The sequence below is a fragment of the Neofelis nebulosa genome, chromosome 12 (assembly GCF_028018385.1).
Source record: "Neofelis nebulosa isolate mNeoNeb1 chromosome 12, mNeoNeb1.pri, whole genome shotgun sequence".
Classification (NCBI taxonomy): Eukaryota; Metazoa; Chordata; class Mammalia; order Carnivora; family Felidae; genus Neofelis; species Neofelis nebulosa.
The window spans coordinates 64,453,994-64,471,915 of record NC_080793.1 but is presented as its reverse complement, the minus strand read 5'-3'; the positions used below and the strand labels follow the sequence as shown (position 1 = coordinate 64,471,915).

The following is a 17,922-nucleotide window of genomic DNA, read 5'->3' as shown; positions in this document are numbered from 1 at the left end:
ATCAAAAGGAACTGCAATGCTATCACATTACAATTTTAATTTGCACTTTCTTGATTACTGAAGCTTTGGACATCTTTTCTAGTATTTATTAGCTATCTATATATCTTCTTTTGTGAACTTTCTGTTCTGCCCATTTTACCTAGGTTGTTTGCATTATTATTGCATTATAAAAATTCTTTTTTATTATTAATATTCTTTACATGTCATGGATACAAGTCCTTTGTCAGATATAATTGTCAGATCTACTTGAGACATTTTCTCCTAATCTGTGTTTTTCTCCATTTTCATAATAAAATCTTGAAAAGCACTTTAAATTTTCATAAACTCCAACTTATCTTTTTTGCTTTGCTGTTTCATACTTTTTGTTACATCTTAAAAATCTGGTCTCAAAGTGAAGTTACTTTTTTCTCTGTTTTCTAACAAATTTTGTATGGTTAGCTATTTTGTTTAGGTCTGTTTCATTTTTAATAAATATTTAATTATGATGTAAACATCAAGGTACATTTAAAACAGATGAATATCCAGTTATTTTCTCACCATTTTTGATCCTTTCCCCATCAAATTATGCTGGAACATTTATCAAAATCCACTAACAGCTTTCAGTTTTAGCTCAGGTAAGTAGAGAGCAGGAAAGAGCACTGCTCCCATCCATAAAACAAAAAAAAACCCAGCTAGGCAGAATTTAAATTAACAAGTTTTCTTGAAAGCATCAGACATCTGACATTTTAGGACAAAAAACCCCCACAGTCTGGAGAGCTAGGTGCCTGCAGGGAGAAGGAAGCAAGGGCTCAAGCAGTTGCTTAACTGAGCCAGAGAATGCCAAATGCCATACAGAACGACTCTAATAGAAAAGCTAGACAACATCCAAGATCAGATAGGTTATTTCAGCAGAAATATGGAAAGTTTAATAAAATTTAAGTGCTTGAAATAAAAAACACAGTATCATAAGTAAAGAATGCCTACAAAGGGCTCCTCAGTATACTTGACACTTCTGAGAAAACAATCAGTGACAATGAAGATGTGTGTGTGTGTGTGTGTGTGTATGGTTAAATGTGCTTAAATGTTTTGGTGACCCTGAGATAATACAGAGGTACACAGAAAACGTTGTTTGGCTTCTTTGAAGAGACTGTTAGTAACAATGGCCTTTCCTAAATGTACATGTAGTATGGGATTCTCACTTTTCAGATACTTTCTGTAAAAGGTTTGTTATTAATCTCTATGTGGCAAAACGTAGCTGATGTCAGAATAGTTAATGAGCAAGGTACATAATTATACTACAATGATGTAGAGTTCCAGTACACATATTAACTAACACCTGGTAAGTGGTATGCATGTATACAAACCCACACAGACAAAAATTAGAGAACTCAGAAAATAATCACATACATTCAATGCTGTTCAGTTTATGCAATTTATTTCTTATTCTTTTAAAGCTTATTATTCTAGTGAATGTTGTATCAACACTGTTATGTTTCAGTAACTGTCTTAATAATAGATATGAAATAACAGTCTCATAGAACAACGTCTAAGTAAACACCATTACTTACCTTTCTCAAATTGACAGATTTTCCCCTTGTAACACATTCTGAGAGAGATTAAAGTTTGATGACTTGTTGAAAACTTTCATACATTTACAATTCAATTATCAGATATTTAATGAGAAACCATTTTTTTTTGGTAAAGGATTTCCTATGTATATTCAAATGTTGGATTTCTTCCACTGATATTTACCTGACTGATGAAGAGTTGTGGATATAAACTATGGTCATTCAGGATGTTGTCAGGGGTTTCTCCTGTGTCAGGTTTCTGATATACATTGAGTTCAGATATCCACAGAAATCATATTCATAGGCTTTACTGAGGGTTGGTGAGTATATGTCAGTATTAAGTATACCCAAATCTGTAACTCAGCAGAGAACAAGTTTATTTCCTTGCCGCAAAAAGTCTGTGTACATGGAGGAGAAAACTATTCCAGTCACTCTTTTTCTGTTTCCTTCTATCTTGTACTCTCCCATTTTCAGCATATGACCCCCATGGTTTCACTGAAGGCAATCTCCACTCCATTATGATAAGGGACAGGAGAAAACATTGGGAATTTGAGGGATGTTTTCAACAAGGCTTGTCAATGATCCCCATATTCCACTAGCCAGAGGTTACTAACATGACCCCATTTGGGTGGCACTAGTTGAGAAATTTAGGTGTGGCATGAGGGAGAGAGGAAATGGTGGGGTTTTTTTTGTTTTTTGTTTTTGTGAACAATTACTAGTCATTATGGCATACGGGGATTACTTCTGTGTAAGTCAAATTGAGAGTTGATTTATAATAGAAGGATTCTCACATCCATTGCCTCATTTTTTTGTTTTTATTGATTAGGTCTCTAGTCTCTATATATTTTCTGTTGTACTAAGAAAGCTGACTTTTGGCTAAAGGTTATCCAACACTTATTACATTCTCAGGTTTCCCACTGAATCATTTCTCTGATGATGAGGAAGTTTTGATTACTGATACAAAGCTTTCACATTTTTATACATTCCCAGAGCTTTTCTGCAGTGTGATTTTTCTGAGGATTGAGTACAGAGTATTTTTCACATTCATTATCTTTACATTTTCTTTGCTGGCTGAGTTCTCTGATCCATAATGAGGACTGCACTCTGGGTGAAAGACTGCCCATAGAAAATATATTCCACGAATTTCTGTCCTGTTAAGTTCTCTGATGTTTGTGAAGGTTGGTATCTTACAGAGGAACTTGCAAGTGTTGATTGTATTCATAGGATTCTTTCTCTTTTGTACTGTGAGATTTGATTTCTGGCTCAAAGTTTTTCCATATTCTTTACATTCATATGTTTAACTCCCTGTGTGGGCTTTCTGATGTTCTCTAAGGCTTGATTTCTGGCTGAAAGTTTTCCCACATTTATCACATTTATAGGGTTTCTCCCCTGTGTGAGTTCTCTGATGGACTCTGAGGTTTGACTTCTGGCTGAAAGCTTCTCCACAGTGATTACAATTATAGGGTTTTTCCCCTGTGTGAGTTCTCTGATGTTTTCTTAGGACCGACTTCTCACTGAAAGCTTTTCCACACTCATTACATTCATAGGGTTTCTCCCCTGTGTGAGTTCTCTGATGTCCTCTGAGATTTGATTTCTGCCTGAAAGTTTTTCCACACTCATCACATTTATAGGGTTTCTCCCCAGTGTGAGTTCTGTGATGCACTCTGAGGTTTGATTTCTGGCTGAAAGCTTCCCCACAATGATTACATTTGTAGGGTTTCTCCCCTGTGTGAATTCTATGATGTCCTCTGAGTTGTGATTTTTGACCAAAAGCTTTCCCACATAGATTGCATTTATAGGGCTTCTCTCCTGTGTGAGTTCTGTGATGTTTTCTTAGACCTGACTTCAGTTTGAAAGCCTTCCCACATTCATCACATTTATAAGGTCTTTCCCCTGTGTGAGTTCTCCGATGATTCCTTAGGCCTGACATGTGGCTGAAAGATTTTCCACATTCATTACATTCAAAAGGTTTCTCCCCTGTGTGAGTTCTCTGATGTACTATGAGGATTGACTTATAGTTGAAAGATTTCCCACACTCATTACATTCATAAGGTTTCTCCCCTGTGTGAGTTCTCTGATGTATTCTTAGGCCTGACTTTGCACTGAAAGCCTTCTCACAACCATCACATTTATATGGTTTCTCTCCTGTGTGAGTTCTCTGATGTTTTCTTAGGCGTGACTTCTCACTGAAAGCTTTCCCACATGTGTGACATTCATAGGGTTTCTCCCCTGTGTGACTTGCTAGAGACTGAATCAAAAATGAATTCATAGAGCAGGATTTTCCACATTCATTACATTCATATGGTTTCTCTGTTATAGGAGTTCTCTGATGTATGTTGAAAGCTGACTGACAAACTAATGTCTCTGATAATGTGTCATAATCAGATCTGTCTGTTGTGTGAGTTCTCTGATGCACTGTGAGGGCTGAATTACGGTTGAAATTCTTTCCATATTCAAAGGGTTTCACTCCTATGTGAATTTTCTGATGTTCTCTAATTTGTGATTTTTGGTTGAAAGACTTCCCTTCTGTGTCAGTTTTCTGAGTGACCCTACTGAAATTATTTCTGTTTTCAGTACATTCATATTCATTAAGCTCATAATGACTCTTCTCCTCTGGATTATTGCTATGAGAGACCATAAAAGTTGACTTATCACATTGTTTTCCCCCAAATTTATTAAATTTATAAGATTTCACTTTTGGGTGGGTACTCTTAGATGTAATGAGGACAGTCTTTTCAAGGAAAGCTTTTCCACATTCATTGTATTCAGAAGCTTCCTGCAAAGTCTGAATTGTCTGATGCTGAGTAACCTTCTCTTTATGACTAAAGGCTTTCATGTTTTTACTACAAACAAAAGACTTCTCTCCAGTATTAGTTCTTCCCTCTTTAATACTGAGGAGCCATTTCTCACATACATTAAGCTCATGAGCCTTCTTTCTTGAATACTGACAATGTGGAGCCACTGAGCTGAGATGTAGGTAAGCAGGTCCTGTACTGTCAAATTTATAGGGCATTGTTCTTGGAGTTAAATTGTTTATGTCCAGATTACATGGTTTTCCTGAAAACTCTTCCTCTGTAGTCAATGATCTGTTGGTGAATAAAACTTGCCACAAATATTTGCCTTGGTTTTCTAGGCTCTTCTCTGAGAGTTGATTAGGTTGGTATTCTTCTAAAAAATGAGAAAATTAAAAATACTTTATGATATTTAACACACTTATGGAATGGGACATAAAGATACATGCCCTATTATGTATTTGACTCCTTGGTTCCTGGCTAAGTTTTGCAACAATACAGTAATTCCAAGTGTATATTTTCTCTTTTTTGTAGTAGAAAAAGAGAAGTAATTAGAAATAAATAAGAAGAAGATATAAAGGAAAGGAAAAACTGAGAATGGAGAATATATTCAAGAGAGATGGATCTTGGAAACAGAAAAGAACAGAAAAAATCAGAGAATGGGATGAATTTAGCAAAGATTATGGCATTAAATAGATTAAAGGCCTTCAGTGGATTTATCTGACATAGAATATGCATTAGGAAAAAATACCAGAGTCTAGGTTCTTCGTGAAATACAGATTGCAATGGGAGCATAATCATTAGTCTATATGATTTCAGTTGGAGCTCCATTTTTTCCAGTCTATACAACAACACTAAAATTAACTTATAATGGCACCAAATTCCTCATGGTGAAAAAAATAATTCTACTTGTCATGCTTTTATTCTCTCTGTATATCATTCAGAAACAAGTATATCAGTATAAGTATGAAAAGAAAAAATGATGGGAATTAAGTAATTTTCCATCTATATTGGGAATCACTGCTCTATCCTGGTTCTCATACCTACCTTGGTATATCAGAGTTGTTCAATACTGACTATCTCTTGGTCATCAAACTTTAACTTTTCTCTTTTCAATGTGCTTGCTCATAATTTCCCCAAAATACCTTGCTTGCTCGATCCTTGATTCTGTTTTTCAGCATATCTAGGTTTTTGTTTGTTTGTTTGTTTTGTTTTTTTGACCACAAGAACCTAAAGGATCATGTTCCAAACTGGCCCTAAAAACAAGTATCTTTTGTATTTATTTACCATGTGTTTCCTGTGCATATTTAACACTTATTTTCCTGCTTCTACCCACACTTCTAGCAAAAATGTCAGGCCTATTGTAAAAATATGTGAAGGCCTTGAAAACAGTGCCCTAGGGACCAAGAGATGAAAGATTTAAGTGATTTGGGGAAAGAAAGTTTCACATTAACTGCATGAACATTATGTGTTCTGGCTATCATTCTACCAGTTCACAGTATTTTCTGCTCTAATCTTGGTAAGATATCAGTCCCCATTACTTGGTTCATTTCCATATAATTTTATATTTATAAGTTTCCGTAAATTACCCTCCATTCTAGCCTTAGGACTATATAGAATCTAGATGTCCTTCAGGCACAGCAAAGCTATCTTCCCCAAACTTAACAACAACAACATCAACAAAAAGGCTTCTAATATCTTCTCACAAATTTAAGCAACATTTATTTTAAAATCTGACAGAAGTATCATTCTGCCTATATCATTCATTTTAACAAGGGATATAGAGAGCACCCACCGTGACCCATGATTTTTAAAGCAAATTACCATAACTGAAATCAGAAGGCATCTTAAAATTGATGGCAAGTCCATAGTTAAATCAGCAGCATTTTCTTTTTCTTGGATGTACTTATAATACTGGTTTAATTTTTTAATTAACAGCACCTTATATGATATGAAATATATTTTACGTAGTTTTGCTCACTTTTCCAAAATGAAACCCTCACTGTGATATTCTTTGGATCCTTCTCTGATGTAAAGTCAGTGGTCCATAAAAAGCAGTGTGCCTCAGAATTACCTAGAGAATTACCTAGAGAGCTCTGCACATATAAGGGCTCAGATCAATTGCTCACCTACAACTGAGAATTCAAAAGTCCCAGAAATTTTACTTGGGCATTGCATTTATGGATGTCTTCTGAATGAATAAATATGAAATAGTTATCTCCACCTGGGTTTGGAATCAATCCACAATGTTATTAAAAAATATTTATCATATGATGTGCATATATATATATACACACCAGAGTAAGGAAAAATAAAACAGACCATCCTTTTGGGGGCGAGGGGATCTCATTTGATAACCATATGCTATCTGGCACAGATATCTCATTATCTTTGACACATCCATCAAATGGGTTAGAAGTTTACAAAAGTAAGAGATAAAGTATAGGCTAAAGTATTCCAAGGTTATTTTACAGAAATAGGAATCTGTTCCAAATTTTATGAGTAATGTGCTTTCTTTCCTTTTTCTGGCCGAGGTTAGCTACATTATTTATTTTTATTCCAAAACTACCTTTTGCTTTATAATTTATACCATTATAGTTTTTATTATATCTTTTGCTTTACTTAAGATTTCTTTTACAACTCTCTCACTTGTTAAATAAGTACACTTGACCCTTGAACAACACAGGGCTTAGGGGTGTTGACTCCCACTTGCAGTTGAAAATCTGTGTATAATTTCTGACTCCCCCAAAACTTTGCTAATAGTCCTATTGGCCAGAAGCCTTACCAATAAGATAAACAGTTGATTAACACATATTTTGTAAGTTACATGTATTATATACTGTATTCTCATAATAAAGTAAGCTAGAGAAAAGAAAATGTTACTAAGAAAAAAGAAAATATATCTATAGTACTGTACTGTATTTATTGAAAAAACAAATCCATGTATAAGGAGATCAATGAAGCTCAAACCTGTGTTGTTCAAGGTCAACTGTATATGACACTAAAAATTCTGCACTGCTTTATCTACAGTCCAAAGTTTGTAATTAAAACATGTTTTTCATTAAAAAATTTTTCTGGATATTCTTTAATTTTGATTTACCTTTTGGTAAAATAGGTTTTAAGTTTATTAATTTATTTTTGAGAGAGGGAGCATGAGGGAATACAGGGAAGGGGCAGAGACAGAAGGAGAGAGAAAGAATCCCAAGCAGGCTCTGCACTGACAGTGCAGGGCTAGAACTCGTGAAGTGTGAGATCATGACCTAAGCAGAAATCAAGAGTCAGGTGCTTAACTGAGGGAGCCACCTAGGTGCCCCGATAAAATAGGTTTTTAAGATATATATTCATCACTGATTTTAAGATAGAGGAATTTTAACTTTTCTCATATTGTTTGCAATTTACAGTGTTACTGAACAACAGTATCTCTACCTTGTGGAATTTATTGATGTTTGTCTAAAATGCTTGTACATTTTCTCAATATTCCAAAGTCATTTAAAAGCAGGTTTATTTTTTGTTTTCAGAATAGAGTTTTGAAAGACACTTAATAGACTCATTTTATAAAGTATGCTATTTATACTTTCTACATCAGAGGTTGGCAAACTTTCTTTGTAAAAGGCCAGAGAATAAATGTGTCAGGCTTTGCTGGTCATGTAGTCTCTGTTGCAATTATAGTTGACTCTTGAACAACATGGGGTTTAGGAGCACCAACTTCCACCCCCACCCCACGACATAGTTGAAAATCTGCATTACAATTTTTGACTCACCAAAAACTTAACTATTAATAGCCTGCTGTTGACCAGAAGCCATACCAATAACATAAAGTCAATTAACATGTTTTGTATGTCACATTATTATACCCTGTATTCTTTTTTATATACTGTATTCATACAATGAAGTTAGCTACAGAAAAGAAAATATTAAGAAAATCATAAGAAAGGGCAAATACATTTATAGTGCTGTACTGTATTTATTGAACAAAAAATCCACACAGAAGAAAACCTGTGCAGTTCAAACCCATGTTACTCAACTCTGCAGTGTGAATACATAAACAAATGGATATGGCTGTGTTGTAATAAATGTTTCTTTACCAAAAAAAGCAGCAGGCAGGATATGACCTAGGGATAGTTTCCTGAGCACTATTCTAGACTCCACTGGGTCTGGTATGAAATCAGAGCAGCATATTAAAGTCTACTGCATCTAATGTACACCTACTTCTCCTTATAACTCTTGCTGTTTCTTGTTTTGAATCTTGATAATCTATTTGGTGCACCAATATTCAAAACTTTCATATATCCTTTGAACATGATCTTTTTTAGCTTTATCAAACTGTCCTTTTTCTTCTCTGTTTTTGACGTGATCTTATTTTACATTTTGGGCTTAACAATTCATGACTAGGGAGTTCCGGAAGATGGCGGCGTAGGAGGACGCTGGGCTCACCGCGCGTCCTGCTAATCACTTAGATTCCACCTACACCTGCCTAAAGAACCCAGAAAACCGCCAGAGGATTAGCAGAACGGAGTCTCCGGAGCCAAGCGCAGACAAGAGGCCCACGGAAGAGGGTAGGAAGGGCGGCGAGGCGGTGCGCGCTCCACGGACTGGCGGGAGGGAGCCGGGGCGGAGGGGCGGCTCGCCGGCCAAGCAGAGCCCCCGAGTCGGGCTGGCAAAAGCGGAGGGGCCGGACGGAGTGTGTTCTGACAGCAAGCGCGACTTAGCGTCTGGGAGGTCATAAGTTAACAGCTCTGCTCAGAAAGCGGGAAGGCTGGAGGACAAAGGGAGGGAGAGCTGCTGAGCCCCCGGACGGACGGCAGAGCTCAGCTTGGCGGGGAACAAAGGCGCTCGCCAGCGCCATCTCCCCCGCCCATCCCCCAGCCAAAATCCCAAAGAGAACCAGTTCCTGCCAGGGAACTTGCTCGCTCCGCGCAAACACCCAACTCTGTGCTTCTGCGGAGCCAAACCTCCGGCAGCGGATCTGACTCCCTCCCGCTGCCACAGGGCCCCTCCTGAAGTGGATCACCTAAGGAGAAGCGAGCTAAGCCTGCCCCTCCCGCCCCCGTGCACCTTGCCTACCCACCCCAGCTAATACGCCAGCTCCCCAGCACCACAAGCCTGGCAGTGTGCAAGTAGCCCAGACGGGCCACGCCACCCCACAGTGAATCCCGCCCCTAGGAGAGGGGAAGAGAAGGCACTCACCAGTCTGACTGTGGCCCCAGCGGTGGGCTGGGGGCAGACATCAGGTCTGACTGCGGCCCCACCCACCAACTCCAGTTATACACCACAGCACGGGGGAAGTGCCCTGCAGGTCCTCACCGCTCCAGGGACTATCCAAAATGACCAAACAGAAGAATTCCCCTCAGAAGAATCTCCAGGAAATAACAACAGCTAATGAACTGATCAAAAAGGATTTAAATAATATAACAGAAAGTGAATTTAGAATAATAGTCATAAAATTAATCGCTGGGCTTGAAAACAGTATACAGGACAGCAGAGAATCTCTTGCTACAGAGATCAAGGGACTAAGGAACAGTCACGAGGAGCTGAAAAACGCTTTAAACGAAATGCAAAACAAAATGGAAACCACCACGGCTCGGATTGAAGAGGCAGAGGAGAGAATAGGTGAACTAGAAGATAAAGTTACGGAGAAAGAGGAAGCTGAAAGAAAGAGAGATAAAAAAATCCAGGAGTATGAGGGGAAAATTAGAGAACTAAGTGATACACTAAAAAGAAATAATATACGCATAATTGGTATCCCAGAGGAGGAAGAGAGAGGGAAAGGTGCTGAAGGGGTACTTGAAGAAATTATAGCTGAAAACTTCCCTGAACTGGGGAAGGAAAAAGGAATTGAAATCCAAGAGGCACAGAGAACTCCCTTCAGACGTAACTTGAATCGATCTTCTGCACGACATATCATAGTGAAACTGGCAAAATACAAGGATAAAGAGAAAATTCTGAAAGCAGCAAGGGATAAATGTGCCCTCACATATAAAGGGAGACCTATAAGACTCGTGACTGATCTCTCCTTTGAAACTTGGCAGGCCAGAAAGGCTTGGCACGATATCTTCAGTGTGCTAAACAGAAAAAATATGCAGCCGAGAATCCTTTATCCAGCAAGTCTGTCATTTAGAATAGAAGGAGAGATAAAGGTCTTCCCAAATAAACAAAAACTGAAGGAATTTGTCACCACGAAACCAGCCCTACAAGAGATCCTAAGGGGGATCCTGTGAGACAAAGTACCAGAGACATCACTACAAGCATAAAACATACAGACATCACAATGACTCTAAACCCGTATCTTTCTATAATAACACTGAATGTAAATGGATTAAATGCGCCAACCAAAAGACATAGGGTATCAGAATGGATAAAAAAACAAGACCCATCTATTTGCTGTCTACAAGAGACTCATTTTAGATCTGAGGACACCTTTAGATTGAGAGTGAGGGGATGGAGAACTATTTATCATGCTACTGGAAGCCAAAAGAAAGCTGGAGTAGCCATACTTATATCAGACAAACTAGACTTTAAATTAAAGGCTGTAACAAGAGATGAAGAAGGGCATTATATAATAATTACAGGGTCTATCCATCAGGAAGAGCTAACAATTATAAATGTCTATGCGCCAAATACCGGAGCCCCCAGATATATAAAACAGTTACTCATAAACATAAGCAACCTTATTGATAAGAATGTGGTCATTGCAGGGGACTTTAACACCCCACTTACAGAAATGGATAGATCATCTAGACACACAGTCAATAAAGAAACAAGGGCCCTGAATGATACATTGGATCAGATGGACTTGACAGATATATTTAGAACTCTGCATCCCAAAGCAACAGAATATACTTTCTTCTCGAGTGCACATGGAACATTCTCCAAGATAGATCATATACTGGGTCACAAAACAGCCCTTCATAAGTTTACAAGAATTGAAATTATACCATGCATACTTTCAGACCACAATGCTATGAAGCTTGAAATCAACCACAGGAAAAAGTCTGGAAAACCTCCAAAAGCATGGAGGTTAAAGAACACCCTACTAACGAATGAGTGGGTCAACCAGGCAATTAGAGAAGAAATTAAAAAATATATGGAAACAAACGAAAACGAAAATACAACAATCCAAACTCTTTGGGACGCAGCGAAGGCAGTCCTGAGAGGAAAATACATTGCAATCCAGGCCTATCTCAAGAAACAAGAAAAATCCCAAATACAAAATCTAACAGCACACCTAAAGGAAATAGAAGCAGAACAGCAAAGACAGCCTAAACCCAGCAGAAGAAGAGAAATCATAAAGATCAGAGCAGAAATAAACAATATAGAATCTAAAAAAACTGTAGAGCAGATCAACAAAACCAAGAGTTGGTTTTTTGAAAAAATAAACAAAATTGACAAACCTCTAGCCAGGCTTCTCAAAAAGAAAAGGGAGATGACCCAAATAGATAAAATCATGAATGAAAATGGAATTATTACAACCAATCCCTCAGAGATACAAACAATTATCAGGGAATACTATGAAAAATTATATGCCAACAAATTGGACAACCTTGAAGAAATGGACAAATTCCTAAACACCCACACTCTTCCAAAACTCAATCAGGAGGAAATAGAAAGCTTGAACAGACCCATAACCAGTGAAGAAATTGAATCGGTTATCAAAAATCTCCCAACAAATAAGAGTCCAGGACCAGATGGCTTCCCAGGGGAGTTCTACCAGACGTTTAAAGCAGAGATAATACCTATCCTTCTCAAGCTATTCCAAGAAATAGAAAGGGAAGGAAAACTTCCAGACTCATTCTATGAAGCCAGTATTACTTTGATTCCTAAACCAGACAGAGACCCAGTAAAAAAAGAGAACTACAGGCCAATATCCCTGATGAATATGGATGCAAAAATTCTCAATAAGATACTAGCAAATCGAATTCAACAGCATATAAAAAGAATTATTCACCATGATCAAGTGGGATTCATTCCTGGGATGCAGGGCTGGTTCAACATTCGCAAATCGATCAACGTGATACATCACATTAACAAAAAAAAAGAGAAGAACCATATGATCCTGTCAATCGATGCAGAAAAGGCCTTTGACAAAATCCAGCACCCTTTCTTAATAAAAACCCTTGAGAAAGTCGGGATAGAAGGAACATACTTAAAGATCATAAAAGCCATTTATGAAAAGCCCACAGCTAACATCATCCTCAATGGGGAAAAACTGAGAGCTTTTTCCCTGAGATCAGGAACACGACAGGGATGCCCACTCTCACCGCTGTTGTTTAATATAGTGCTGGAAGTTCTAGCATCAGCAATCAGACAACAAAAGGAAATCAAAGGCATCAAAATTGGCAAGGATGAAGTCAAGCTTTCGCTTTTTGCAGATGACATGATATTATACATGGAAAATCCGATAGACTCCACCAAAAGTCTGCTAGAACTGATACATGAATTCAGCAAAGTTGCAGGATACAAAATCAATGTACAGAAATCAGTTGCATTCTTATACACTAACAATGAAGCAACAGAAAGACAAATAAAGAAACTGATCCCATTCACAATTGCACCAAGAAGCATAAAATACCTAGGAATAAATCTAACCAAAGATGTAAAAGATCTGTATGCTGAAAACTATAGAAAGCTTATGCAGGTAATTGAAGAAGATATAAAGAAATGGAAAGACATTCCCTGCTCATGGATTGGAAGAATAAATATTGTCAAAATGTCAATACTACCCAAAGCTATCTACACATTCAATGCAATCCCAATCAAAATTGCACCAGCATTCTTCTCGAAACTAGAACAAGCAATCCTAAAATTCATATGGAACCACAAAAGGCCCCGAATAGCCAAAGTAATTTTGAAGAAGAAGACCAAAGCAGGAGGCATCACAATCCCAGACTTTAGCCTCTACTACAAAGCTGTCATCATCAAGACAGCATGGTATTGGCATAAAAACAGACACATAGACCAATGGAATCGAATAGAAACCCCAGAATTAGACCCACAAACGTATGGCCAACTCATTTTTGACAAAGCAGGAAAGAACATCCAATGGAAAAAAGACAGTCTCTTTAACAAATGGTGCTGGGAGAACTGGACAGCAACATGCAGAAGGTTGAAACTAGACCACTTTCTCACACCATTCACAAAAATAAACTCAAAATGGATAAAGGACCTGAATGTGAGACAGGAAACCATCAAAACCTTAGAGGAGAAAGCAGGAAAAGACCTCTCTGACCTCAGCCGTAGCAATCTCTTACTCGGCACATCCCCAAAGGCAAGGGAATTAAAAGCAAAAGTGAATTACTGGGACCTTATGAAGATAAAAAGCTTCTGCACAGCAAAGGAAACAACCAACAAAACTAAAAGGCAACCAACGGAATGGGAAAAGATATTTGCAAATGACACATCGGACAAAGGGCTAGTATCCAAAATCTATAAAGAGCTCATCAAACTCCACACCCAAAAAAACAAATAACCCAGTGAAGAAATGGGCAGAAAACATGAATAGACACTTCTCTAAAGAAGACATCCGGATGGCCAACAGGCACATGAAAAGATGTTCAACGTCGCTCCTCATCAGGGAAATACAAATCAAAACCACACTCAGATACCACCTCACGCCAGTCAGAGTGGCCAAAATGAAGAAATCAGGAGACTATAGATGCTGGAGAGGATGTGGAGAGACGGGAACCCTCTTGCACTGTTGGTGGGAATGCAAATTGGTGCAGCCGCTCTGGAAAGCAGTGTGGAGGTTCCTCAGAAAATTAAAAATAGACCTACCCTATGACCCAGCAATAGCACTGCTAGGAATTTATCCAAGGGATACAGGAGTACTGATGCATAGGGGCACTTGTACCCCAATGTTTATAGCAGCACTCTCAACAATAGCCAAATTATGGAAAGAGCCTAAATGTCCATCAACTGATGAATGGATAAAGAAATTGTGGTTTATATACACAATGGAATACTACGTGGCAATGAGAAAAAATGAAATATGGCCTTTTGTAGCAACGTGGATGGAACTGGAGAGTGTGATGCTAAGTGAAATAAGCCATACAGAGAAAGACAGATACCATATGGTTTCACTCTTATGTGGATCCTGAGAAACGTAACAGAAACCCATGGGGGAGGGGAAGGGAAAAAAAAAAAAAAGAGGTTAGAGTGGGAGAGAGCCAAAGCATAAGAGACTGTTAAAAACTGAGAACAAACTGAGGGTTGATGGGGGGTGGGAGGGAGGGCAGGGTGGGTGATGGGTATTGAGGAGGGCACCTTTTGGGATGAGCACTGGGTGTTGTATGGAAACCAATTTGACAGTAAGTTTCATATATTAAAAAAAAAAAAAAAATTCATGACTATATTTCAAACTTTGTATGTTACTTTTTAGGCATATCTCTGATACAATTTGGTGGCATGTTATCTTAATAGGTGAATTTAATTCATTCACATATTAGTTGATATGGCAGATAGATTTACCTTACTGTATATTAGTGTATTTGCATAGCTTTTGTGCAGAACACTTAACACAGCAGGCCTGAGATTATTACCTTAGAAGGTGTACTTGCAAGATTAATCCTTGGCTGGCATCTGGGAATTTAGATTTTGAAATGGTTCCCAAGAACCTAGTCGTTAATGAACTTTCCAGGTAGACAACATTTCACACGTGTTGCCACATCCATTACTGGGGCGATGGAAGCTTGCACCTGTTTCCTCTGGACTTTGTCCATTTTCTCTTTGCTAATTTTGCTTTGTACCAATCATTTCACTTTATAAATCTTAGCTATGAGTATGACTATATGCTGAGTAAGAGAATCAGTGAATGTAGTGGTTGTCCTGGGGACTTTTTTTTTTTTTAATTGAAGTATAGTTGACACAATTTATTGGGGACTCTTTATACAGCTTTATAAGAAATTCTTCTATCTTTGCTCAAACACGTTTAACTTCTAATAATTAGGAAGGATGCAGTTTGCTCCAGGAATTATCCTTTCCAATTACATTATGTAATTCCTTAATCATCTATTTATTTAGATGGGTTCTAGTAATTAATTATTATATAATGATAAAATTATGGTTCCTGGGGTGCCTAGATGGCTTAGTTGGTTAAGCATCTGACTTTGGCTCAGGTCATGATCTCACAGTTCATGTCGGCCTGACAGCTTAGAGCCTGGAGCCTGGAGCCTGCTTCAGATTCTGTGTCTCCCTCCCTCTCTGACTCTCCACTGCTCATTCTCTCTCAAAAATAAATAAACATTAAAAAAATTGAAAAACATCATGGTTCCTGGGGTGCCTGGGTGGCTCAGTCGGTTTAGCATCCAACTTCGACTCAGGTCATGATCTCGTGGTCTTCAGCCCATGTTTTGAGCCCCACATTGTGCTCTGTGCTGACAGCTTAGAGCCTGTAGTCTGCTTCAGATTCTGTGTCTCCCTCTCTCTGCCCCTCCCCCACTCACACTCTGTCTGTCTCTTTCTCTCTCTCAAAATAAATAAACATTAAAAAAATAATTATCATTCCTTTCTCTTTTCTGATCTGCTGACTCTCAAGTTTAGTTGTTTTATTAACTTTAGTTTCTATCTTTTTTACTGTTAAGTATGCAGAATTCGTTACTTTTCAGCTTCAAATGGGATACTTAGCTCCCATCTTTTAAAGATTAAGAATATAAACATGCTTACAATCCATTCCTTGTGTTAGCTGGCCCCTTCCACATTTTATTAGATCTATTATTTTTATAATTTCAAATGTAAAAGCCTGTAAAAAGGACAGTACTGCAAAATGTTTCAAACTGCTCACTTCTAGCTCATCACTTTGTACCTAATTTTCTTGGATGCCTTCTGCCAGTATTCAATAACTCACCTGGGGAGCCTTTTCTTAGAAATTCTTTCTTTAATAACCATGGATCTTCTCCTTGCTCCAATGTGAAGATCAGTTCTGGTTTTGTAAAGCAGTACCCTGTAAAAGGGAAATAATTTAGCACTTGAGTTAGCTGCACAGGTTTCACTGTTTCAGAATGTGAAGGAAGGTATAGTTTCAAAAGTGGAACATTCAGGGTGTTCATGACAATTTTTGTGAGGGGGGAAGTGATAACAAAAAACATTTTTTAAGGCTCATCAAAGATCTATCTTAAAACCCCGAATCACAAGCCTAAGTGATGTTAAATTCTAAAACAGTTAATGCCTGTGTTTCAAACAAGATTTCAGAAGGACTTCCCAAACTTGCCATAACAGAGTGAAAGGAACTGATTTACCCCTCCATAGCAGAATTTAAAAAAGCATACAAACTGTATAAACTGGTTTTTAGACTTCAGACACCAGGCAGTCTGGTGGGATACTTACAAGAGGAAAACAAAGGAGGTGAGTCCTATGATTATCACACTTCAATAAAAATGAACAAACATTTACAAAATTTTTAAAGAGGGACTCCTGGGTGGCTCAGTGAGTTAAGCTTCCAACTTCAGCTCACGTCATGATCTCATGGTTCATGAGTTTGAGCCCCACTGGGCTAGTTGCTGTCAGTGTGGAGCCTGCTTCAGATCCTCTGTCCCCTTCTCTCTCTGCCCCTCCTTCGCTTGTGCTCCCTCTCAAAATTAAAATATAGCATTAAAATTTTTTTTTAAAGAGAAAGGAAGAATTGTATTTGAACCCAAGTTAGGACAACTGCCGATACACAATCTTTACAAGGATGAGAGTGTTCCAGGGAAGGAACATTTGGTGCACGGTTATATATGTTCTTTACATAAAGAGTCACAAATCAAGAGGAAGGACATTCCAGAAAGCTACAGACTTTATCTTATGTTTTTATTATGTGCAAGGTTGTATGACTTTAATCTTATGGGAACCAGGGAGAGTTTTTTGTTTTGTTTTTCTTATCTTTATGTTTGGAATGTTCCTTTTATTTTATTTTATTTTATTTTATTTGAAGCAGATGTACGCTTGGGGCAGAAATAGAACCAATGCTTTGAGGTTTTGCCAAGTCATTTTTACCTTGGTAAATGTTAATGCATAGCTTCCCTGGAAGCCCAGGAGCAGGGCCCACAAATATTAAAAGTTGAAAATTTCCCTTATCACACAGCTTATTGCCCAGAAGACTTTACATCCTACATAACAAAAAGATCCAAAAAAAAAAAAAAAAGCCTGGCTGACTCAGTAAGTTGAAATGACATAATTAAATTTTTAGGAATCCATGACAACTAGAATTGTTAAGGATAAAACAGCAGAAAAGAAAAAGGTATAGTGATATACAGTCTTAGAGATTTGCAGAAGAGTCTCCTAACTTGTGCAAGTATGTAAGAGATACTTAAGGTTGGGGAAAGACCAGTGAATCAGAGTGGGCTGAAAAAATCATCAAAGCATAAACAAATGTAGGAAGTTTCTGCTGCACCAGGCAGGGTAGAAAAATCTCCTACTTCAAGGCCAATTGGGAAGAATACCAGAAAATTGTCTGTTGCTTAAAAGAGGAGCCAATTAGTCCTAAAGTGAGCTCTGAATCTAATGTAACAAAGCTTAAAACAAGCCTTGAAATGATCAAATTAATTCCAAGTAACTTAACTATACATCAGAAAACGCCTCAAAAGATTTAAAATAATACAACAAAACTAGAA

At 37.8% G+C, this 17,922-nt stretch overlaps 1 protein-coding gene across 1 annotated transcript in view; it reads right to left on the bottom strand.

Annotated features, from left to right (window-relative positions):
* Positions 1 to 1,397: 1,397 nt before the first annotated feature.
* The window catches only part of ZNF782 (zinc finger protein 782), an 81,166-nt gene continuing 64,641 nt past the window's right edge, over positions 1,398 to 17,922 (bottom strand). The window contains exons 4-5 of the mRNA XM_058695443.1: positions 16,179 to 16,274; positions 1,398 to 4,715 (exon numbers count right to left, since the gene is read on the bottom strand). Coding sequence (XP_058551426.1) covers positions 2,845 to 4,715; positions 16,179 to 16,274 — 1,967 coding nt within the window. The 3' untranslated portion in view covers positions 1,398 to 2,844. The remainder of the gene's footprint in view (positions 4,716 to 16,178; positions 16,275 to 17,922) is intronic.